At 42.7% G+C, this 24,791-nt stretch overlaps 1 protein-coding gene and 1 long non-coding RNA gene across 3 annotated transcripts in view; one reads left to right on the top strand and one right to left on the bottom strand.

The window, feature by feature from the left end:
- Positions 1-4,239, top strand: part of tbx2 (T-box transcription factor 2) — a 33,735-nt gene extending 29,496 nt beyond the window's left edge. The window contains exons 6-7 of one of the 2 annotated variants that reach the window (XM_062959518.1): positions 114-730; positions 1,539-4,239. In XM_062959518.1, the coding sequence (XP_062815588.1) occupies positions 114-730; positions 1,539-1,985 (1,064 nt within the window). In that variant the 3' untranslated portion in view covers positions 1,986-4,239. Of the gene's footprint in view, positions 1-110; positions 731-1,538 lie in introns of both variants that reach the window. The other variant, XM_062959517.1, reaches the window with a different exon arrangement.
- A 10,944-nt stretch (positions 4,240-15,183) lies between these two features.
- Positions 15,184-15,619, bottom strand: LOC134293326 (uncharacterized). Its single transcript, XR_010000308.1, has 2 exons — positions 15,513-15,619; positions 15,184-15,368 (listed from the first exon to the last, which is right to left on the bottom strand). It is a non-coding gene; the product is annotated as an uncharacterized LOC134293326 (long non-coding RNA).
- Positions 15,620-24,791: the final 9,172 nt, after the last annotated feature.

The following is a 24,791-nucleotide window of genomic DNA, read 5'->3' as shown; positions in this document are numbered from 1 at the left end:
TTGAACTGCAACTCTTATCACTCCGAGCAGTGGTCAGGAATGATAGGACACTCGCCTCCTAAATTTATCACATTTGTTTGAATGTGTCTTTTGGGTTTGTTTCCACCCAGCAGAAGACAAAGGCAGTGACCCGGAGTCGGAGAAGCTCCCGGAAGGGAAGAGGCCGAGCCCGGAGCCACCGGGGGCCTGCAGCCCGCGCAGCAGCGCCAGCGAAGAGAGGGGCCAGGAGCGGACCCCCAAGGGCAAGGAGGCCTCCAAGGAGGGCCACGGCGAGGGCCCGCTCTTCAGCCCCTTGGGCCTGGAGAAGGACAAGATGGAGGGCAAGAGGAAAGAGCAGCCGCAGACACCGCAGCCGGAGGGGTCCAAGAAGGAGGCCGCCCCCGAGTGCCGGCCCCTGGGGGTCAGCAAGGAGTCCTTCTCCCCACTCATGGTCCAGACGGACAGCCCCCCGCACCTCAGCACCGGCCACCTCCAGAGCCTGGCCCTCTCCAGCCTCCACGGGCAGCAGTTCTTCAACCCGCTCAGCGCCGGGCAGCCCTTCTTCATCCACCCGGGACAGTTCGCCATGGCGCCGGGGGCCTTCTCCGCCATGGGCATGGGACACTTGCTGGCCTCCGTGGCCGGCGCCGGGGCCCTGGAAAACGGGGGTCTCTCCGCCGCCGGGCAAGCCGCCGCCGGCACCGCCACCCCTTTCCCCTTCCACCTCTCCCAGCACATGTTGGCGTCTCAGGTAAGGGACAGCAAGTGGGGGGACCGGGGTTGACCGTGAGGCTGGTGGGGTGTCAGCCAAGTATCTGCGTCATGTTAGGGATTGTGGATCGTAGATGGAAGCTCTTACGTGTGCCCGCACCACACAAATAACACAGGAACCTTTACTGATTCCAAGAGATCAGCAAAACAATGATATTTATCCTGTCTTTGGAGGTCTCTTTGCTTACCTATGGTCCTATGAGACCATCTAGATGGCTTTTGAGGGTCGTTTTCCTTACCTATGGTCTTATGAGAACATCTAGATGGCTTTTGGAGGTCTCTTTGCTTACCTATGGTCTTATGAGATCATCTAGATGGCTTTTGAGGGTCGCTTTCCTTACCTATGGTCTTATGAGAACATCTAGATGGCTTTTAGAGGTCATTTTCCTTACCTATGGTTTTATGAGATCATCTAGATAGTCTTTGGAGGTCTCTTTGCTTACCTATGGTCTTATGAGATTGTCTAGGTGGCCTTTGGATGTCTCTTTCCTTACCGATGGTTTTATGAGACCATCTAGATGGCTTTTGAGGGTCGCTTTCCTTACCTATGGTCTTATGAGACCATCTAGATAGCCTTTGGAGGCCTCTTTCTTTACCTGTGGTCTTATGAGACCATCTAGACATTCCCTTTCCTTGTCTATGGTCTTCTGGTGGCCTTCTCATGGCCCGCAGGTTGGGAACCACTGCTCTGGGATATTTTGGGCAGAATCCTAAAATGAAACTCTACAATGGTGAGGCCTGAAAGCCCAGCAGAATGGCATCTCACGTTTTCTTCTCTCTCGTTTCAGGGAATCCCGGTGCCTACTTTTGGAGGACTCTTCCCCTACCCGTACACTTACATGGCGGCAGCTGCCGCGGCTGCGTCTGCCATGCCGGCCACCAGCACGGCCACCGCCGGCTCTCTGTCGCGGAACCCCTTCCTGAGTAGCGCCCGGCCTCGCCTCCGCTTCAGCCCCTACCAGATCCCGGTGGCCATCCCGCCCAGCACCAACCTCTTGACCACTGGCCTGCCCACCAGTCTGAACGCCGGCTCCGAAGGCTCCAAGCCCAGCAGCAGCCGGGAATCGAGCCCTCTCTCGGATCTCCCGCTCCCCAAACCCGGCAGCCAACGGGCCTCCTTGTCCCCCAAGGGATCCTTGAAGGATTCCATCAACGAGCTCCAGAACATCCAAAGACTGGTCAGCGGTTTGGAAACCCAGCGAGAAGTTTCTCCTGGTCGAGAGTCGCCCAAGTGACCGCCCAACTTCGAAGACCCGGGCAGGAGATTATGTGTACAGCACAGTATAAATATTTATTTTTTAGGGGAAGGAAGAGTGGGCTCGGAGGTGGGGCAGGATGGAGAGTGGAGAACATCTACAAGGACATCTACAAGGAGGAGGATCTGCTGCAGCCCAGGGACAAAACCAAAGAGACGGCACGGTTGTGGACCCCGGGTTCTGTCACACTCCAGATCTACCGTTTTCTTGGGCTTTCCTCTCGCTGAAGGATCCAGCTCCATATTCTTAGTTTTGGCCAGAAAAAAAAATGGCTAAACTAGAATCTCTGGTTTGCAGTAACTTACAAGCTCATGCATGGATGGAGTTGAAGACCATGATGGTGGAAGATAGTTTAGAAGACCATGGTGGTAGGAGATCATTTAGAAGGCCATGATGGTATAAAATGGTGGGGATTTTCTTCATATGGAAGATCCTGGTGGTAGGAGAGGACCTGGAAGACCATGATGGTGAGAGATGATAGAGATTCGACCTGTGAGGAAGATCTTGATGGCAACCGTTGATCTTGAAAACCATGATGGTGGGAGATGATCTTGAAGACCATGATGCTGACAGTCGATCGTGAAGACCATGATGGTGGGAGATGACTTGAAGACCGTGATGGTGGGAAATGATCTTGAAGACAATGATGGTGGGAAATTATCTTGAAGACCACGATGGTAGGAAATTATCTTGAAGACAATGATGGTGGGAAGTGATCTTGAAGACCACGATGGTGGGAAATGATCTTGAAGACCATGATGCTGACAGTTGATCTTGAAAACCATGATGGTGGGAGATGATCGTGAAGACCATGATGGTGGAAAACGATCTTGAAGACCACAATGGTGGGAAATGATCTTGAAGACCTCAATGGTGGGAGATGATCGTGAAGACAATGATGGTGGGAGATGATCGTGAAGACCATGATGGTGGGAAATGATCTTGAAGACCACGATGGTGGGAAATGATCTTGAAGACCATGATGGTGGGAAATGATCCTGAAGACCACAATGCTAACAGTTGATCTTGAAGACCACGATAGTGGGAGATGATCTTGAAGACCACAATGCTGGGAAATTATCTTGAAGACCATGATGGTGGGAGATGATCTTGAAGACCACGATGCTGGGAGATGATAGGAAAGTCCATCTTCTTCTAATTATTTTGTGTGTGAGCGTGTATGTGCATAAATCAACCTTATTGGAGATATAACTTGTTCCTTTCTACATATAAAGATGACATTTCCAAACAGGGATGTTGGTTTGGAAATCGTCTTTCATATCTTAAAGACAATGGAGAGAAAAAAATTTGATTTCTTTTCTTTCAACAAGGTTCAGGCCGGTTGGATGCCAGACAAGCATTTCGAAGACAGTAAATATATATATATATATATATAAATATAAGAGGAAAGCAAAGTTTGTACTGCTTGCAGGTATCTTCTTCACATCCGAAAAACCGAAACGACACTTGGATTTTCAGAATTGGTACAATCGTTGTGACCCCCTCCCCGTTTTCGGACCTGTGTTTAAAAAAAATGAAAAAGAATTAAAAAAGAAGCCTAATATTTATGGAATAAATGGTAATTTGTGTAAATAAGCTCTACGAATCCCAAGATATGCAAAAATCGGTATTAATTTATTTAGGGTTGTACATTGGCGTGTACATAATGAAGAGTTTTAACTCATCGCATTTAATTGCTCTTTCTTGTCTCTTTGTTTCATCTTGTACGAGATCTATTTAGCTCTTTGTGGATGGAAGAAAATATGGGTTTTCTTTTCGACTTTGGTGTCTAAATAAAAAAATAATAATACTGGTGACAATCAAGACAATCACGTGCCATTTGGGGGAGAAAAAGGAGAGAAAAAGAACATATTCTTCCCAAAGTTTAGAACAATTTGATATTGAATTAATGGGTAAAAAAAAAGAAAACGAAAACACCATTGATTGCAAGAAAGTACAGGTATAAACCTCAGGTTTTTTATTTTTCACTCCAGAACAAAAATAATAATAATAATAATGCGTGCGTAGGGGAAAAAAAAACTCTGCCACAAATCTTATACTAAAAAATTTAAATGATCACTCGGACAGCGTGCTATATATATATTGTTTTGATTTTTTTTAAAAAATGACATGATTAGGAATGTGCTGGTTATTTGGGACATCTATCTGTTCAGGGTTTTTTTTTTTGGGATGAGTTCTGTCACATCTTTCAATAAAAAAAATATTCAAAGAACACGTTTATTTTTATTTATGTATGTATTTATTTATTTATATTCCGCCCTTCTCGCGTGGATCACAATGCATAGATACATGACAAACATTCAACGCCATTAGACATACGACATATATAGACAGACACAGAGGCAATTTTAACATTTTCCAGCTTCCGGCTTCATGAGGGTTATACTCGATTCCGGCCACAAGGGGGAGCTGTTGCTTCACCGGCACTTGTGACCCGAGCCCTTGATGGTAGTACTTCCTCATTCTTCCGAAATTAATTAAATTAGCCTTTCCTACTCGACAGATGCAACTGTCTTTTGGGCTGCATGAGTCAACAGCAAGCTCGATTGTTAAAAGTCGGGAGCTGACCCTGACCAGGGCTGGCTTTGAACTCATGTAGAAATTATTGCCGCTGGCTGCTAACCAGCTGCACCACAGCCCAGTCCCAACCCATTGGTCTTTCCTAGTGTCCGGCTCGTTTCTCACCGAATCGGTGAGAATGTAAGAGTAACAGACTGGGTTAGTCCAATTTCTGAATTCTCCCAGTAGCCAATCATTTTCTGTTGATTTGCTTTTGTATTTAATTAATTCAATTCCTTTATTTTTCTCCCGATGTAGGGACACTAATAGACTGGCAGAAAGGCAGCTGACAAATGCAATAAAGCTAGATAAATAAAACACTTGGTGAGTAATAAAATTATTATTATTATTTCACTATATAAATTATTTCTACCCTGCCACTATCTCCCCGCTCAGCTAAGCCTGACGCCGGGACCCTAATAGAAAGGACTGGCAGAAAGACGGCTGACAAATGCAATAAATGTATAGAAATAAAGCACTTAGTGAGTAATAAATAAGGTGGGTATTAAATAAAAATATTATTATTGTTAGCTATTAAGTGCAAATTGCTTCAAATTATGGTAAGGGCTCCTTCCTATTGATGTGAAATAGGAGCAATAGTCAAACATTCTCAAAGCAGAGTAAACATTGCGCCAGGCAGAAGCTGATCAGTTCACCATCCCAGGCCTAGTAGGGAAAGAAACCAAATTATTATTATTGTTAATATTGTTAGCTATTGGGTGCAAATGGCTTCAAATTATGGTAAGGGCTCCTTCCTATTGATGTGAAATAGGAGCAATAGTCAAACATTCTCTAAGCAGAGTAAACATTGCGCCAGGCAGAAGCTGATCACTTCACCATCCCAGGCCTAGTAGGGAAAGAAACCAAATTATTATTATTGTTAATATTGTTAGCTATTGGGTGCAAATGGCTTCAAATTATGGTAAGGGCTCCTTCCTATTGATGTGAAATAGGAGCAATAGTCAAACATTTTCTAAGCAGAGTAAACATTGCGCCAGGCAGAAGCTGATCAGTTCACCATCCCAGGCCTAGTAGGGAAAGAAACCAAATCTGAATCTCTTTTTAAGGTGTGTGTGTGTGTGTGTGTGTGTGTGTGTGTGTGTATATATATATATATATATATATATATATATATTATAATAATAATAATATTATAAGTGAAAGAGGAGGAATAGTCAAACATTTTCTAAGCAGAGTAAACATTGCGCCAGGCAGAAGCTGAACAGTTCACCATCCTAAGCCTAGTAGAGAAAGAAACCAAATCTGAATCTCTTTTTAAGGTATATATATATGATAATAATATTATAATGTAATACAATATTATACTAATAATAATAAAAATAAAATATAATAATATTTATTATATATTATATATTAAATGTAATAGTACTAATAATATGACCATATAATGATATAGTACAATATAGTAATTTAATGCTTATATTGTGCTATGCTAATAATATATTGTATGTTCATTTGATTTGATTTCGGGTGAGAAGAGCGGGATATAAATGTAGCAAATAAATATATTTAAGTAGTTTTGCTCACAAATATGCAGAATCATCACAGTTTCATCCTCTGGAAGAAAGGTAACAAAAGGAAAAGCTGTTCATCAGTGGAACCCCCTGCCACGGAGTGTGGTGGAGGCTCAGAACCTGTTGCCTTTTATTGCTTTTCCTACCAAGGAAACCTAACATAAGGCCCACTTTTTTTGTTTTTAGATCCTTCTACAGCACGACATCATAAATAACATGTAAGTAATTTGAGGTTAAAGAAACTAGTTACTGATGCTCACTTAGATTTTTTTTTATGGGAAGCATTAGTAAAGGTAAAGGTTTCCCCTTGATATTAAGTCCAGTCGAATCCAGCCCTGGGTGCCGGTGCTCATCTCCATTTCTAACTGTTTTTGAACTGCTAGGTTAGCAGAAGCTGCAGCTAACAATGGGAGCTCACCATGTCCCACGGATTTGAACCACTGATCTTCTGATAAGTACTGGGATAAGCACTGTTCTTATGCTGGGAGGAGGGCGAGACATGTGGTGGCTGAGAGCTCGCCAGAGAGCTCTCAACCACTGCATGTCTTCCTCAAGCCGTCCTCCTGGGATAAGTACTGGGACAAGCACCGTTCTTATGCCGGGAGGAGGACGATACACGAGTCACGTGGTGGCTGAGAGCGCTCCAGAGAGCTCTCAACCACTGCATGTCTTCCTCAAGCCGTCCTCCTGGGATAAGTACTGGGACAAGCACCGTTCTTATGCCGGGAGGAGGACGATACACGAGTCACGTGGTGGCTGAGAGCGCTCCAGAGAGCTCTCAACCACTGCATGTCTTCCTCAAGCCGTCCTCCTGGGATAAGTACTGGGACAAGCACCGTTCTTATGCCAGGAGGAGGACGATACACGTGGTGGCTGAGAGCGCTCTCAACCACTGCATGCCTTCCTCAATCCTGGGATAAGTACATGGCTGCTTGCACTGTTCTTATGCTGGAAGGCGAGTCACGTGGTGGCTGAGAGCGCTCCAGAGAGCTCTCAACCACTGCATGCCTTCCTCAATCCATCCTCCTGGGATAAGTACTGGGATAAGCACCGTTCTTATGCCGGGGAGGAGGACGATACACGAGTCACGTGGTGGCTGAGAGCGCTCCAGAGAGCTCTCAACCACTGCATCTCTTCCTCAAGCCGTCCTCCTGGGATAAGTACTGGGATAAGCACCGTTCTTATGCCGGGAGGAGGACGATACACGAGTCACGTGGTGGCTGAGAGCCCTCCAGAGAGCTCTCAACCACTGCATCTCTTCCTCAAGCCGTCCTCCTGGGATAAGTACATGGCTGCTTACACTGTTCTTATGCCAGGAGGAGGATGAGGCACGTGGTGGCTGAGAGCGCTCCAGAAGACTCTCAACCACTGCATACCTTCCTCAATCCATCCTTCTGGCATAAGTACATGGCTGCTTGGACTGTTCTTATGACAGGAGGAGGACGAGACACGTGGTGGCTGAGAGCACTCCAGAGAGCTCTCAACCACTGCATGCCTTCCTCAAGCCATCCTCCTGGGATAAGTACTGGGATAAGCACCGTTCTTATGCCGGGAGGAAGGCAAGACACGTGGTGGCTGAGAGCACTCCAGAGAGCTCTCAACCACTGCATGCCTTCCTCAAGCCGTCCTCCTGGGATAAGCACAGTTCTTATGCAGGGAGGAGGACAAGACACGAGTCACGTGGTGGCTGAGAGCGCTCCAGAGAGCTCTCAACCACTGCATGCCTTCCTCAAGCCGTCCTCCTTGGATAAATACATGGCTGCTTGCAACGTTCTGATGCCAGGAGGAGGATGGGACACGTGGTGGCTGAGAGCGCTCCAGAGGGCTCTCGGCTGCAGCGTGCCTTCCTCCCTGTACTTTCTGCGTAAGGATACAACGTGGCCAACTGCATAAGGATACACTGTCAAATGAATGCAGTTTGACACCACTTTAACAATGGAAGCACGAGAGTTGGAATTCGACAGGGCCCAAACTACAACTCTCATGATTCCGGGAGAAACAAGAAGAAATGTGTTGGTTGTTATTTTCAATTTGTAGTGCAGGGCGCCTGCTCTGAATCCCAGCGGGCCTGCATTTCATTTTGATCAGGAAAGATTAAAATGCTTCAATTCACGTCCACATCCGCTTCGCATTACGGAGATATAAACGGAAAAGGCAGAGGGAGGGGAGGGGAGACGGATGGAAAGTGACAGCCAAAGAAAAAGTATTGGACGGGGATCGTGAAAGCCTTGGCGGCCTTCAAAGGAATCAACAACAAACAACAACACAAACTTCCAGGCCCTCATTGTGCATAAAACCTCCAGCCCTTTTCCTTTGGATTCGGCAGATTCCCGCTGCCAATGTAAACGCTCTCCCTTTGAACATGATCTTCTGCCTTAACGATGTTTGCAAAATATGTTTCTCATCCTTGCAAAGGAAAAGGCGGGTGTTGTTTTTTTTGTTGGTTTCTTGGCTTGTTGAACCTTCTGGGTTTGATATCTCAGCGGCCTTTTTTGCATTTTCCCGGGGAGAATCTACACTGTGGAATTAAGGCAGTTTGACACCACTTGAACTGCCGTCACTCAATGCCATGGAATCCTAGGCAGGATCTAGACCAGGCATGGGAAAACTTCGGCCCTCCAGGTGTTTGGGACTACAAATCCCACAATTCCTAACAGCCTACAGCCATGAACATGTAGCACAAACCCAGCCTGTCCCCCACATACACTTAATTTGCATGACCCCGCCCACTGCCTCTCCCTTAGCCCTTTCCTACCCTTTCCTATGGCACACAGTTCACAGAGGAATTGATCCGCAACTGAACAAGGGGTTTGGGCAGAATTCACCATGGTTTAGAGAAATTGTAGGAACCGGGTCCCTTAATTTGCATGACCCTGCCCACTGCCTCTCCCTTAGCCCTTTCCTACCCTTTCCTATGGCACACAGTTCACAGAGGAATTGATCCGCAACTGAACAAGGGGTTTGGGCAGAATTCACCATGGTTTAGAGAAATTGTAGGAACCGGGTCCCTTAATTTGCATGACCCTGCCCACTGCCTCTCCCTTAGCCCTTTCCTACCCTTTCCTATGGCACACAGTTCACAGAGGAATTGATCCGCAACTGAACAAGGGGTTTGGGCAGAATTCACCATGGTTTAGAGAAATTGTAGGAACCGGGTCCCTTAATTTGCATGACCCTGCCCACTGCCTCTCCCTTAACCCTTTCCTACCCTTTCCTATGGCACACAGTTCACGGAAGAATTGATCCGCAACTGAACAAGAGGTTTGGGGAGAATTCACCATGGTTTAGAGAAATTGTAGGAACAGGGCTCCTTAATTGGCATGACCCCGCCCACTGCCTCTCCCTTAACCCTTTCCTACACTTTCCTATGGCACACAGTTCACAGAAGAATTGATCCACAACTGAACAAGGGGTTTGGAGAGAATTCACCGTGATTTTCAATCCACATCCAGAGAGCACTGTGAACCCAACCAGGGATGGATCTGGACCACACTTGCTATGGATGATGGGACTTGCAGTACTTTTACTGATACTGTGAACCCCACCAACAATGGCCCGGGACCAACTTGGCACAGAGAAGCCCCATGAACATACCGCAGGGGTTTAGGGGAATAGATCTTGGTTTTGCTAATTGTAGTTCACCTGCATCTAGAAAACGCTGAACCCAGTTGATGTCAGATCTGGACCTCGGATCTGGGAGTTGTAGTTCACCCTTATCCAGAGAGCCCTAAACCCAGCCACTGATGGATCTGGACCAAACTTCAATGATATTACCTATTATCCCAAAACACACGCCTTCTTCTAATAACCTGGGCACTGCCAGGTCTCCAAGTTAGTAGTTTTATAAAGATGATGAGGATGATGATAATGTAGCCTTCTCTGCGAAGACTGCTGGTATCTCACTAAACTGCCACTCCCAGGATTCCATAGCATTGAGCCGTCATGCAGGATCATGCAAATAGAGAGAGAAAGGAACACTGGGAGGTGCTTGCTGTAAGCTGCAATGTCCTGGGAAGGAGTGATTTGATGGCTCCTTGGCACTCGGAAAGGGTTAAGGGAGAGGCAGTGGGCAGGGTCATGCAAATGGAGAGAGAAAGGAACCCTGGGATGTGCTCGCTGTAACCTGCAATGTCAGTGGACGGGCGTGACTTGGTGGCCCCTCAGCACTGGGAAAGGGTTAAGGAAAGGGCAGTGGGCGGAGTCATGCAAATAGGGAGAGAAAAGAACACTGAGATGTGCTCGCTGTAACCTGCAATGTCAATAGAAAAGAGTGACTTGGTGGCTCCTCTAAACTGGGAAAGGGTTAAGGGAGAGGCAGTGGGCGGGGTCATGCAAATAGGGAGAGAAAGGAACACTGGGATGTGCTTGCTGTAACCTGTAATGTCAATGGAAAAGAGTGACTTGGTGGCTCCTCAGCACTGGGAAAGGGTTAAGGGAGAAGCAGTGGGTGGGGTCATGCAAATAGGGAGAGAAATGAACCCTGGGATGTGCTCACTGTAACCTGCAATGTCAATAGAAAAGAGTGACTTGGTGGCTCCTCAGCACTGGGAACTATAGACTGTGGAGGCTGTCTGTCTGAGTGGACACTCGTACCACATACACACACACATATTTTCACTTATATTATGTGTATAGATTATGTTATATTATATTAACGCCTCACTTTTCTCTCTTAATTGAGATCCAAAGTGTCTCAATGGTTGGGTGGGGGACAGGTTGTGGGAGAGGGACTCTCCAACCTCTCCTCGGCCTCTCCTCGAGTTCGGCTTTATGGTAAAGCAATAAAGGATGACATAAACAACCTCTTTTCTTCACCAATTACCCTTTTCTCATTCTCTGGAAGATTTATGAGCCCAATTGTTTGGATTGGGAAGAAGACCAAGGAAAGCCAGAGTTCCTTTGTGAGCAGGGTGACCTCTGCTGGCCAAACCTATTTGTGATGGAAAGAGGATGGATGGAGATGGTTTGGAGACCCTAAAATGGGACACAGGAGGTATTCCATCTTTATTCTCACTTTAAACATCAGCATTTCTTTCCATTGTGAACATAATATCAACACAAGGGTTGGAGGGGACCAGTAAGCTTGGAGGGGGACAACCCAACAGAAGCATTCCCAAAAGATGTCCATCTAAGCTAAGGCCTCCAGAGATGGGTTGCTGTGAGGTTTCCCGACTGTCTGGCCATGTTACAGAAGTATTCTCTCCTGATGTTTCACCCACATCTATGGCAGGCATCCTCAGAGGTGGTGAGGTCTGTTGGCTGGCCTCCAACAAGTCTAGATACCTCTGAACATCTAACAGAAACTCCAATTATTATTTGAAGGCTAGGACAAGATATGTTATTGTTGTTGGTCCAACTTCCACAACAAGCTGTCCTCCAACAAGTCTAGATACCTCTGAACATCTAACAGAAAATCCAAGTATTATTTGAAGGCTATGTCAAGATATATGATGATGATGATGATGATGATGATGATGATGATGATGATGATGATGATGATGATGAGTCCAACTTCCCGGACCAGATACCTCTGAACATCTAACAGTAAAATCAATTATGAACATCTAACAGAAACTCCAATTATTATTTAAAGGCTAGGTCAAGATATATAGTTGTTGTTGTTGGTCCAACTTCCACACCAAGGTGGCCTCCAACAAGTCTAGATAGTCTGAACATCTAACAGAAACTCCAATTATTATTTGAAGGTTAGGTCAAGATATATTGTTGTTGGTGGTGTTGTTGTTAGTCCAACTTCCACACCAAGCTGGCCTACAACAAGTCTAGATAGCTCTGAACATCTAACCCTAACGTCAATCATTATTCAAAGGCCAGGTCAAGATATATTATTGTTGTTGGTGTTGTTGTTGGTCCAACTTCCACACCAAGCTGGCCTCCAAAAAGTCTAGATAGTCTGAACATCTAACAGAAACTCCAATTGGAGGATAGATCAAGATAGATGATGATGATGATGATGAGTCCAACTTCTGCACTAGACTTGGTGCAGTGTTGGACTCCAACAAGTCTAGATACCTCTGAACATCTCACCCTAACGTCAATCATTATTCAAAGGCCAGGTCAAGATATATTATTGTTGTTGGTGTTGTTGTTGGTCCAACCTCCACACCAAGCTGGCCTCCAACAAGTCTAGATAGTCTGAACATCTAACAAAACTCCAATTGGAGGATAGATCAAGATAGATGATGATGATGATGATGAGTCCAACTTCTGCACCAGACTTGGTGCATTGTTGGACTCCAACAAGTCTAGATACCTCTGAACATCTCACCCTAACGTCAATCATTATTCAAAGGCCAGGTCAAGATATATTATTGTTGTTGGTGTTGTTGTTGGTCCAACTTCTACACCAAGCTGGCCTCCAACAAGTCTAGATAGTCTGAACATCTAACAGAAACTCCAATTGGAGGATAGATCAAGATAGATGATGATGATGATGATGAGTCCAACTTCTGCACTAGACTTGGTGCAGTGTTGGACTCCAACAAGTCTAGATACCTCTGAACATCTCACCCTAATGTCAATCATTATTTGAAGGCTTCCACAATGATCCGGAAAAGTAGGTTCTATGAGGCCTGTTCTGACCGTGGCCCCCCATCAAAGGCCCGGGCGGTGACAGGCGGGTCCCAAGGAGCCGTGAATGGTCCCAGTCCTGCCAGAAAGGGTTACTGGTTCCCCTGGGATTGGGGGCCGGGAGACGCCTGGCCCGGCTGGCGGCAGACAGGCCTTTGTCCCCGAGCCGGGCCCTGACGCCTGCCTTGGGCAGACAAAGGGGACGCGGGGCTGATCCCTCCCAATTAGAGACCCTTCCTGGGGGTTTGCCCCCCCCCCGCACCCCCCCCCTCCTCATTGTCCGCCCGTCTGTTGTCTCCCAATTAACCGCACTGGACACTCGGGCCCATTGTTTGCCTGTGTGCCGTCTCTCTTGGCGTGTTCTCCTCCTCCTCCGAGGTGCCAACTTGCGTCTGGGTCGCATTTGACGGACAGGAACCCCAAAGGCCATCCAGCACACTCCCGGGAAATATATCCCAGAACATAAGGAAGTTCTTCCTAAAGTTTAGGCAAAGTTTAGGGAGCTGTGACCTGAGCCCGTCCAGGAGGTCACAAGAGTCGGAAGAGACTGAACAAATAAACAACAACAAATCATCTCTCTATCTACCCATCCATCCATATCTATTCATCCAGCGATCCATCTGTCTACTATCTATCCATTCATCCATCTATCATGATCTGTCTGTCTATCTGTCTGTCTGTCTGTCAATCATCTATCTATCATCCATCAAGCCATCTATCCAGACGTCTATCTAGCTATTATCTATCCATCTGTTCAGATATCTATCCATCCAGTGATCCATCCGTCAACTATCTACCCATTCATCCATCTATCATGATCTGTCTGTCTATCTGTCTGTCTGTCTGTCAATCATCTATCTATCATCAATCAAGCCATCTATCCAGACGTTTATCTAGCTATTATCTATCCATCTGTTCAGATATCTATCCATCCAGTGATCCATCCGTCAACTATCTACCCATTCATCCATCTATCATTATTTATCTATTGATCTATCTATCTATCTATCCATCCATCCATTTATCATCTGTCAATCATCTATCTATCAATCTATCTGTCTATCATCAATCAAGCCATCTATCCAGACGTTTATCTAGCTATTATCTATCTATCCATCTGTTCAGATATCTATCCATCCAGCGATCCATCCGTCTACTATCTACCCATTCATCCATATGTCTATCATGATCTATCTGTCTGCCTGTCTATCATCTGTCAATCATCTATCTATCATCAATCAAGCCATCTCTCCAAACATCTATCTAGCTATCTGTCTGTTTATTATCTATCTATCCACCTGTTCAGATATCTATTCATCCAACGATCCATCCATCTACTATCTGTCTACCCATTCATCCATCTATCATTATCTATCTATCTATTTTTCTATCCTATCTATCTATCTACCTACCTACCTATCCATCCATCCATCCATCCATTCATCCATCTATCATTATCTATCTATCTATTTATCTATCCTATCTATCTACCTACCTACCTACCTACCTATCCATCCATTCATCCATCTATCATGATCTATCTATCTATCTACCTACCTACCTATCCATCCATCCATCCATCCATTCATCCATCTATCATTATCTATCTATCTATTTATCTATCCTATCTATCTATCTACCTACCTACCTATCCATCCATTCATCCATCTATCATGATCTATCTATCTATCTACCTACCTACCTATCCATCCATCCATCCATCCATCCATTCATCCATCTATCATTATCTATCTATCTATTTATCTATCCTATCTATCTACCTACCTACCTACCTACCTATCCATCCATTCATCCATCTATCATGATCTATCTATCTATCTACCTACCTACCTATCCATCCATCCATCCATCCATCCATTCATCCATCTATCATTATCTATCTATCTATTTATCTATCCTATCTATCTATCTACCTACCTACCTATCCATCCATTCATCCATCTATCATGATCTATCTATCTATCTACCTACCTACCTATCCATCCATCCATCCATCCATCCATTCATACATCTATCATTATCTATCTATCTATTTATCTATCCTATCTATCTACCTACCTACCTACCTATCCATCCATTCATCCATCTATCATGATCTATCTATCTATCTACCTACCTACCTATCCATCCATCCATCCATCCATTCATCCATCTATCATTATCTATCTATCTATTTATCTATCCTATCTATCTATCTACCTACCTACCTATCCATCCATTCATCCATCTATCATGATCTATCTATCTATCTACCTACCTACCTATCCATCCATCCATCCATCCATCCATTCATACATCTATCATTATCTATCTATCTATTTATCTATCCTATCTATCTACCTACCTACCTACCTATCCATCCATTCATCCATCTATCATGATCTATCTATCTATCTACCTACCTACCTATCCATCCATCCATCCATCCATTCATCCATCTATCATTATCTATCTATCTATTTATCTATCCTATCTATCTATCTACCTACCTACCTATCCATCCATTCATCCATCTATCATGATCTATCTATCTATCTACCTACCTACCTATCCATCCATCCATCCATCCATCCATTCATACATCTATCATTATCTATCTATCTATTTATCTATCCTATCTATCTATCTATCTACCTACCTACCTATCCATCCATCCATCCATCCTTTCATCCATCTATCATGATCTATCTATCTATCTACCTACCTACCTATCCATCCATCCATCCATTCATCCATCTATCATTATCTATCTATCTATCTATCTACCTACCTACCTACCTACCTATCCATCCATGTATCATCTGTCAGTCATCTATCTCTCATATATCAATCCAGCCATCTATCCAAACATCTTATCTAGTTATCTGTCTAGTCATCTATCTATTTATTTATATGCCGAATTGGAAGTGAAACGAGGGTATTTAAAAACACCAACAAAGTTAAAAAGTTGGCATTATTCTCAATGTCCTTTGACCAGAATCTGGCCACTTGTGGCTGTGAGAAGATCCTGCGTTGTGCACATGCCACGGCTTAGGTTGTAGTCAGTGGTCTGTGGTTTGCTCTTCTCCACACATCTGTCTATTCCCTCTCCATCTGTCCAGATCTCTGTCTATCAGTCCGTTCATCTCCTTCAGTGGTTCCCAACCTTGTCTTGACCAGGGACCACTCTCAGGGGCGGTTCAACTGTGAGGCAAGTTGAGGCGCTCCAGGGCTCTTCCGCACAGCCATATAACCCAGAATATCAAAGCAGAATAACCCACAATATCTGCTTTGAACTGGGTTATCTGAGTCCACACTGCCCTAGATCCCAGTGCAAAGTTTGGTGCTAAATTCGGAAAAATATATAGTCATTCCTACGTAACATTACCGTGCATTGAACGGCATTTTCTGTCGAATTTGGTGTTTAATTTGTGAAATCGTAATGTAATTTGGTGTTGTCCAACATTTTCGCTTATCCAACGCTTTCATTTTTCAGTGATTGGTACCAAACGAGTTATGAATCAAAAGGACTGGGAGGCCTCTCATTCATTGACGGAAATGAAAACAAACATCGGGCCGGACCCGCCTGGCCGTGAGGACCACTCACTCATTATCTCTTTTCGGAGTGGCTCCGGCGGCCTAATTAGCGTTGTTTTGTTAGAGCTCCGCCAACTCCGTCCAGGCTGCTAATAAGGTCAGGAAGCTTAAGGCACTTGAAGCGTCTTCACCGGGCCTCCTCTTGTCTCTCCCGGTGTCTCTTTTTAAAGATGCTCATTAGGGCCGGGATTCGTTAATCTATTAAATCGTCAGCCCTACATCCATGAACCCAAACACCGATGGATCTGGACCAAACTTGGCACACAGACCTGATATGCCAAAATTTGATTACGGGAGGGGTTTGGGGGGAAATGATTTTCCTTGTAGTTCATCCATAACAACCCTATGCATTTGGTACCATTAAAAAATGCTGCCTAGTTACGAGGAGAGGCTCGTAATTCCATAACCTGCCACGAGGTGTCACTCTGGCGTCAAACTCTTGGTTTAAAATAGGCTAAAACCAATCCAAATCTAAGTTAATTTTTTTTAGTTTGGGGACTCCTGATCTAGATGATCTCATAAGACCATAGGTAAGGAAAGAGACCTCCAAAGACCATCTAGATGGTTTCATAAGGCCGTAGCTAAACAAAGAGACCTCCAAAGACCATCTAGATGGTCTCATAAGACCATAGGTAAGCAAAGAGACCTCCAAAGAAGATCTAGATGGTCTCATAGGACCATAGGTAAGGAAAGTGACCTCCAAAAGCCATCTAGATGGTTTCATAAGGCCGTAGCTAAACAAAGAGACCTCCAAAGACCATCTAGATGGTCTCATAAGACCATAGGTAAGCAAAGAGACCTCCAAAGAAGATCTAGATGGTCTCATAGGACCATAGGTAAGGAAAGTGACCTCCAAAAGCCATCTAGATGTTCTCATAAGGCCGTAGCTAAGCAGAGAGACCTTCAAAGACCATCTAGACAATCTCATAAGACCATAGGTAAGCAAAGAGACCTCCAAAGAAGATCTAGATGGTCTCATAGGACCATAGGTAAGGAAAGTGACCTCCAAAAGCCATCTAGATGTTCTCATAAGGCCGTAGCTAAGCAGAGAGACCTTCAAAGACCATCTAGACAATCTCATAAGACCATAGGTAAGCAAAGAGACCTCCAAAGAAGATCTAGATGGTCTCATAGGACCATAGGTAAGGAAAGTGACCTCCAAAAGCCATCTAGATGTTCTCATAAGGCCGTAGCTAAGCAGAGAGACCTTCAAAGACCATCTAGACAATCTCATAAGACCATAGGTAAGCAAAGAGACCTCCAAAGAAGATCTAGATGGTCTCATAGGACCATAGGTAAGGTATGTGACCTCCAAAAGCCATCTAGATGTTCTCATAAGGCCGTAGCTAAGCAGAGAGACCTTCAAAGACCATCTAGACAATCTCATAAGACCATAGGTAAGCAAAGAGACCTCCAAAGAAGATCTAGATGGTCTCATAGGACCATAGGTAAGGAAAGTGACCTCCAAAAGCCATCTAGATGTTCTCATAAGGCCGTAGCTAAGCAGAGAGACCTTCAAAGACCATCTAGACAATCTCATAAGACCATAGGTAAGCAAAGAGACCTCCAAAGAAGATCTAGATGGTCTCATAGGACCATAGGTAAGGAAAGTGACCTCCAAAAGCCATCTAGATGTTCTCATAAGGCCGTAGCTAAGCAGAGAGACCTTCAAAGACCATCTAGACAATCTCATAAGACCATAGGTAAGCAAAGAGACCTCCAAAGAAGATCTAGATGGTCTCATAGGACCATAGGTAAGGAAAGTGACCTCCAAAAGCCATCTAGATGTTCTCATAAGGCCGTAGCTAAGCAGAGAGACCTTCAAAGACCATCTAGACAATCTCATAAGACCATAGGTAAGCAAAGAGACCTCCAAAGAAGATCTAGATGGTCTCATAGGACCATAGGTAAGGAAAGTGACCTCCAAAAGCCATCTAGATGTTCTCATAAGGCCGTAGCTAAGCAGAGAGACCTTCAAAGACCATCTAGACAATCTCATAAGACCATAGGTAAGCAAAGAGACCTCCAAAGAAGATCTAGATGGTCTCATAGGACCATAGGTAAGGTATGTGACCTCCAAAAGCCATCTAGATGTTCTCATAAGGCCGTAGCTAAGCAGAGAGACCTTCAAAGACCATCTAGACAATCTCATAAGACCATAGGTAAGCAAAGAGACCTCCAAAGAAGATCTAGATGGTCTCATAGGACCATAGGTAAGGTATGTGACCTCCAAAAGCCATCTAGATGTTCTCATAAGGCCGTAGCTAAGCAGAGAGACCTTCAAAGACCATCTAGACAATCTCATAAGACCATAGGTAAGCAAAGAGACCTCCAAAGAAGATCTAGATGGTCTCATAGGACCATAGGTAAGGAAAGTGACCTCCAAAAGCCATCTAGATGTTCTCATAAGGCCGTAGCTAAGCAGAGAGACCTTCAAAGACCATCTAGACAATCTCATAAGACCATAGGTAAAGAAAGAGACCTCCAAAGACCATCTAGATGATGCATCCAGGGCAAACATAACAAACTTTAAGTACTGGTGGAGATTCTGGGTCAACCTGGCATCATGTGAGTTGTAGTTAATCCACAACCCTATGCATTTTGGACCTGGGAAATGCCGGGTATATATAGACAGTGTATTTTAATATTTGCCATTGAGAATCCCACCACTAGATGGAGTGTGCTGTTCTCTATCTTTCTTCAAAATGTCTTTCCCGAAGGTTCTTCCATCCTATGGTGATGAATACCTTTCTTCCATTCACAGGTGGAAGATGTCTACATTGTGATGTTAAAGCCGTTTGGCAGTACTGGAACTAGAATTGGGAGTCTGAACTTGCTGACCAAAAGGTTGGCAGTTTAAATCCGTAGGATGGGGTGAGCTTCCTTTGATAGCCCCAACTTCGGCCAACCTAGCAGTTCAAAAACATGCAAATGTGAGTAGATCAATATGTACTGCTCTGGCGGGAATGTAACGGCACACCTTTGAAACTGCACAGCAAACAAGATAGATGTTGTTGTTGTTGTTGCTGTTGTTGTATGACACAGCAAACAAGATAGATATTATTATTATTATTGTTGTTGTTGTATGACACAGCAAACAATATATTATTATTATTATTATTATTATTATTATTATTATTATTATTATTATTATTATTATTATTGGCAGTGCCCGGCCACGTGTTGCTGTGGCATAGTCTGGTGGTATGGAAAATAAAGTAACGAGAAGCAGCCAGTCTTTGAAACTGCACAGCAAACAAGATAGATATTATTATTATTATTATTATTATTATTATTATTATTATTATTATTATTGTATGACACAGCAAACAAGATAGATATTATTATTATTATTATTGTATGACACAGCAAACAAGATAGATATTATTATTATTATTGTTATTGTTTGACACAGCAAACAAGATAGATATTATTATTATTATTATTATTATTATTTTATGACAGCAAACAAGATAGATATTATTATTATTATTGTTGTATGACACAGCAAACAAGATAGATATTATTATTATTGTATGACACAGCAAACAAGATAGATATTATTATTATTGTATGACACAGCAAACAAGATAGATATTATTATTATTATTGTATGACACAGCAAACAAGATAGATATTATTATTATTATTATTATTATTTTATGACAGCAAACAAGATAGATATTATTATTATTATTGTTGTATGACACAGCAAACAAGATAGATATATTATTATTGTATGACACAGCAAACAAGATAGATATTATTATTATTGTATGACTCAGCAAACAAGATACTATTATTATTATTATTATTGTATGACACAGCAAACAAGATAGATATTATTATTATTGTATGACACAGCAAACAAGATAGTATTATTATTATTATTATTATATGACACAGCAAACAAGATAGATATTATTATTATTATTATTATTATTATTATTATTATTATTATTATTATTATTATTATTGGCAGTGCCCGGCCACGTGTTGCTGTGGCATAGTCTGGAAAATAAAGTAATGAGAAGCAGCCAGTCCTTGAAACTGCAAGGCTATTCAGTTCTAATCAAGCTGAGAAACACCCACGGTTTTTAACAAATCTCCCTGGGAGTTGGATGGAAGGGTTGCATCAAAATTGCCGCTTGTAAACGAAATATCGGGAACTCTTTGGCATCTGACTTTTGTAGAATTCTCCATCATAAGATGTTTCGCCTGGTCCTCTGCCAGCTGCCGTCCCTTTGGAGGTGAAAAATCCATATCTCTGCCTCGATATCCGTCTTCCTTTGGAGATTAGAAAACCTATATTTCTGTCTCCGAGTCTCCGTCCCAAAGGCCGGCCGGCGGGTTTGGCGCAGGACCGGCTCCAGACTCCTTGGCACCGCAGGCCTCCTCATATCAATCCATAGCCATTGAAATCCACAAGCATGTGGACAACTTCAACAGGACGGTGGAAACCATGGAAAAAAAAAACTCCAAAATCAGAACAGTCAATAAGAAGCAACACTCTGAAAACAGAGGAGTTCCAGACAGGAATCGATCAGGGGGCAGCTAACGACTCTGAACCAAGGATGCCCCCAGGCAGGAAGAATCCAGGAGATGAAGCTATTCAATGCTAATCAAGGAAAAACTCAGCTGCTATCAGGATTTCAAAATTGAACTGCAAAGACTCTGGCAGAAACCAGTGCAGGTGGTCCCGGTGGTGATGGGCACATTGGGTGCCATGCCAAAAGATCTCAGCCAGCATTTGGAAACAATAGACATTGATCAAATTGGCAAAAGGCCACCCTACTGGGATCTGACACTTGAGAAGTGTTCGACTGGTGATTTTGTGATACGAAATCCAGCATGTCTATCTTGTTTGCTGTGTCATAATAATAATAATAATAATAATAATAATAATAATAATAATAATAATAATAAAAAATCACACAGTCCTAGACACTTGGGAAGTGTTCGACTTGTGATTTTGTGATACGAAATCCAGCATGTCTATCTTGTTTGCTGTGTCATAAATAATAATAATAATAATAATAATAATAATAATAATAATAATAATAATAATAATAATACATCACACAGTCCTAGACGCTTGGGAAGTGTTTGTCTTGTGGTTTTGTGAAATGAAATCCAGCATGTCTATCTTGTTTGCTGTGTCATACAATAATAATAATAATAATAATAATAATAATAATAATAATAATAATAATACATCACACAGTCCTAGACGGTTGGGAAGTGCTCGACTTGTGATTTTGTGATACGAAATCCAGCATATCTATCTTGTTTGCTGTGTCATAATAAAATAATAATAATAATAATAATAATAATAATAATAATAATACATCACACAGTCCTAAACACTTGGGAAGTGTTCAACTTGTGATTTTGTGATACGAAATCCAGCACGTCTATCTTGTTTGCTGTGTCATAATAAAATAATAATAATAATAATAATAATAATAATAATAATAATAATAATGTGTTGTCAAAGGCTCTCGTGGCCAAAGTTAGCAGGAACCAAATATGAAAATGAGACGAGACCAAACGGACAGCGATTCCGTACCAAAGCACAACACTAATATATATATAGATATATATATATGTCTGCGTTGATTCAATGGCGCACAGGATTCTCCGAAATTGGGATTTACGGCGGCGATCAAAATGTATGTTTTTGGATCAACGCGCCGACCTGGCTTCAAATGGGATTTCCCCCCCGACGAGTGCCGCTCGGTCAAGCCCATCGTATTTATTGCATTTAATCAAAACTTGATTTGGGAAGAAATGGGTTCCATATGCACAGAGAGAGGATGACGTCTTTGGGATTTGAGGCCTGGTTTGGCACCGTTTGAACTGGGAGAGCCAGAATCCTGCGTCCTATCTTCCTTTCCTTGTTAACCCTTTTCTGCTTGGCTTGCATTCAGTTTGCAGCAAGGAGGAAAGCGGGAGGAGGCGGGGAAACCGGGACACTTTCAAGAAGCAGGATGATAGAGGATTCGTATAATTATTCAGAGCCCCCAGTAGCACAGTGGGTTAAACAGCTGAGCTGCTGAACTTGCTGACCAAAAGTTCGGCGGTTCAAATCCAGGGAGCGGGGGTGAGCTCCCGCTGTTAGCCCCAGCTTCTGCTAAACAAGTAGTTTGAAAACATGCCTATGTAAGTAGTTCAATAGGTACCGCTCCGGACATACAAATGTGAGTAGATCAGTAGGTACTGCTCCAACGGAAAGGTAATGGCACTCCATGTAGTCATGTCCGGGGAGTGGAGTGAGCTCCCGCTGATAGCCCCAGCTTCTACCAACCTAGCAGTTCGAAAACATGCCAATGTGAGTAGATCAATAGATACTGCTCCGGACATGCCAATGTGAGCAGATCAATAGGTACCACTCCGGACATGCCAATGTGAGCAGATCAATAGGTACCACTCCGGACATGCCAATGTGAGTAGATCAATAGGTACTGCTCCAATGGGAAGATAATGGCGCTCCATGTAGTCATGTCCAGGGAGTAGAATGAGCTCCCACTGATAGCCCCAGCTTCTGCAAACCTAGCAGTTCGAAAACATGCCAATGTGAGTAGATCAATAGATACCGCTCCGGACATACAAATGTGAGTAGATCAATAGGTACAGCTCCAATGGGAAGGTAATGGCGCTCCATGTAGTCATGTCTGGGGAGCTGAGTGAGCTCCCGCTGATAGCCCCAGCTTCTGCCAACCTAGCAGTTTGAAAACATGCCAATGTGAGTAGATCAATAGATACTGCTCCGGACATGCCAATGTGCGTAGATCAATAGATACTGCTCTGGACATGCCAATGTGAGTAGATCAATAGGTACTGCTCCGGACATGCCAATGTGAGTAGATCAATAGATACTGCTCTGGACATGCCAATGTGAGTAGATCAATAGATACTGCTCCGGACATGCCAATGTGCGTAGATCAATAGATACTGCTCTGGACATGCCAATGTGAGTAGATCAATAGGTACTGCTCCAACGTGAAGGTAATGGCACTCCATGTAGTCATGTCCGGTTAGCGGAGTGAGCTCCCACTGTTATCCCCAGCTTCTGCCAACCTAGCAGTTCGGAAACACGCCAATGTGAGTAGATCAAAAGGTACTGCTTTGGCGGGACGGTAATGCTGCTCCATGTCGTCATGTATCCTTTTAATAATAATAGAGTAAAATATTATTAATAATAACAATACAGGAAAATAATACATGTAATAATAATAATAAATACAGGAAAATAATACATGTAATAAATAGAGTAAAATAATAAATATAATAATAATAAGGGTCCACAATGAATACTAGAAATTCATGACTGTGCCTTTAAGAAGGACTGAAATAGCTGGCCTTTCCAGGTGCAATTTAGATGGGCAACACCTGGGAAGATTGCAAACTCTGAACTGGGAGAAATGGAGGCTTCTTTTGGGCCCTTATGGGCTGTTGTTTGTTTTACACATTTCTGGATGTTTGCAAAGCATGACCACTGCAGGGACTGGACCTTTACAGGTATAAATGGATTTATGTATTTATATTATTATTATTATTATTATTATTATTATTATTATTATTATTATTATTATTATTGCCCTACCATTAGACAAAGCAAAACTGCAGTTTGTTTTTACCCATTTCAGGATCTTTGCAAAGCATGGCCTCTGCAGGGACTGGACCTTTACAGGTATAAATGGATTTATGTATTTATATTATTATTATTATTATTATTATTATTATTATTGCCCTACCATTAGACAAAGCAAAACTGCAGTTTGTTTTTACCCATTTCAGGATCTTTGCAAAGCATGGCCTCTGCAGGGACTGGACCTTTACAGGTATAAATGGATTTATGTTATTATTATTATTATTATTATTATTATTATTATTATTATTATTATTATTATTATGACCTCTGCAGGGACTGAACCTTTACAGGTATAAATGGATTTATGGATTTATATTTATTATTATTATTATGACCTCTGAAGGGAGGGGACCTTTACAGGTATAAAATGATTTATGTATTTATATGTATATTATTATTATTATTATAACCTCTGCAGGGACTGGACCTTTACAGGTACAAATGGATTTATGTATTTATATTTATATTTATTATTATAATTATTATGACCTCTGAAGGGACTGGACCTTTACAGGTATAAATGGGTTTATGTATTTATATTATTATTATTATTATTATTAATATTATTATTATTATGACCTCTGAAGGGACGGGACCTTTACAGGTATAAATGTATTTATGTATTTATATTTATATTTATTATTATTATGACCTCTGCAGGGACTGGACCTTTACAGGTATAAATGGGTTTATGTATTTATATTTATTATTATTATTATTATTGTTATTATTATTATTATGACCTCTGTGGGGAATAGACCTTTACAGGTATAAATTGATTTACTGCAGTTTGTTTTTACCCATTTCAGGATCTTTGCACAGCATGACCTC

The sequence above is a fragment of the Anolis carolinensis genome, unplaced genomic scaffold, assembly GCF_035594765.1.
Source record: "Anolis carolinensis isolate JA03-04 unplaced genomic scaffold, rAnoCar3.1.pri scaffold_7, whole genome shotgun sequence".
Lineage (NCBI taxonomy): Eukaryota > Metazoa > Chordata > Lepidosauria > Squamata > Dactyloidae > Anolis > Anolis carolinensis.
Note: the sequence above shows the minus strand (reverse complement) of the source record. Positions and strands in the feature narration are given on the sequence as shown.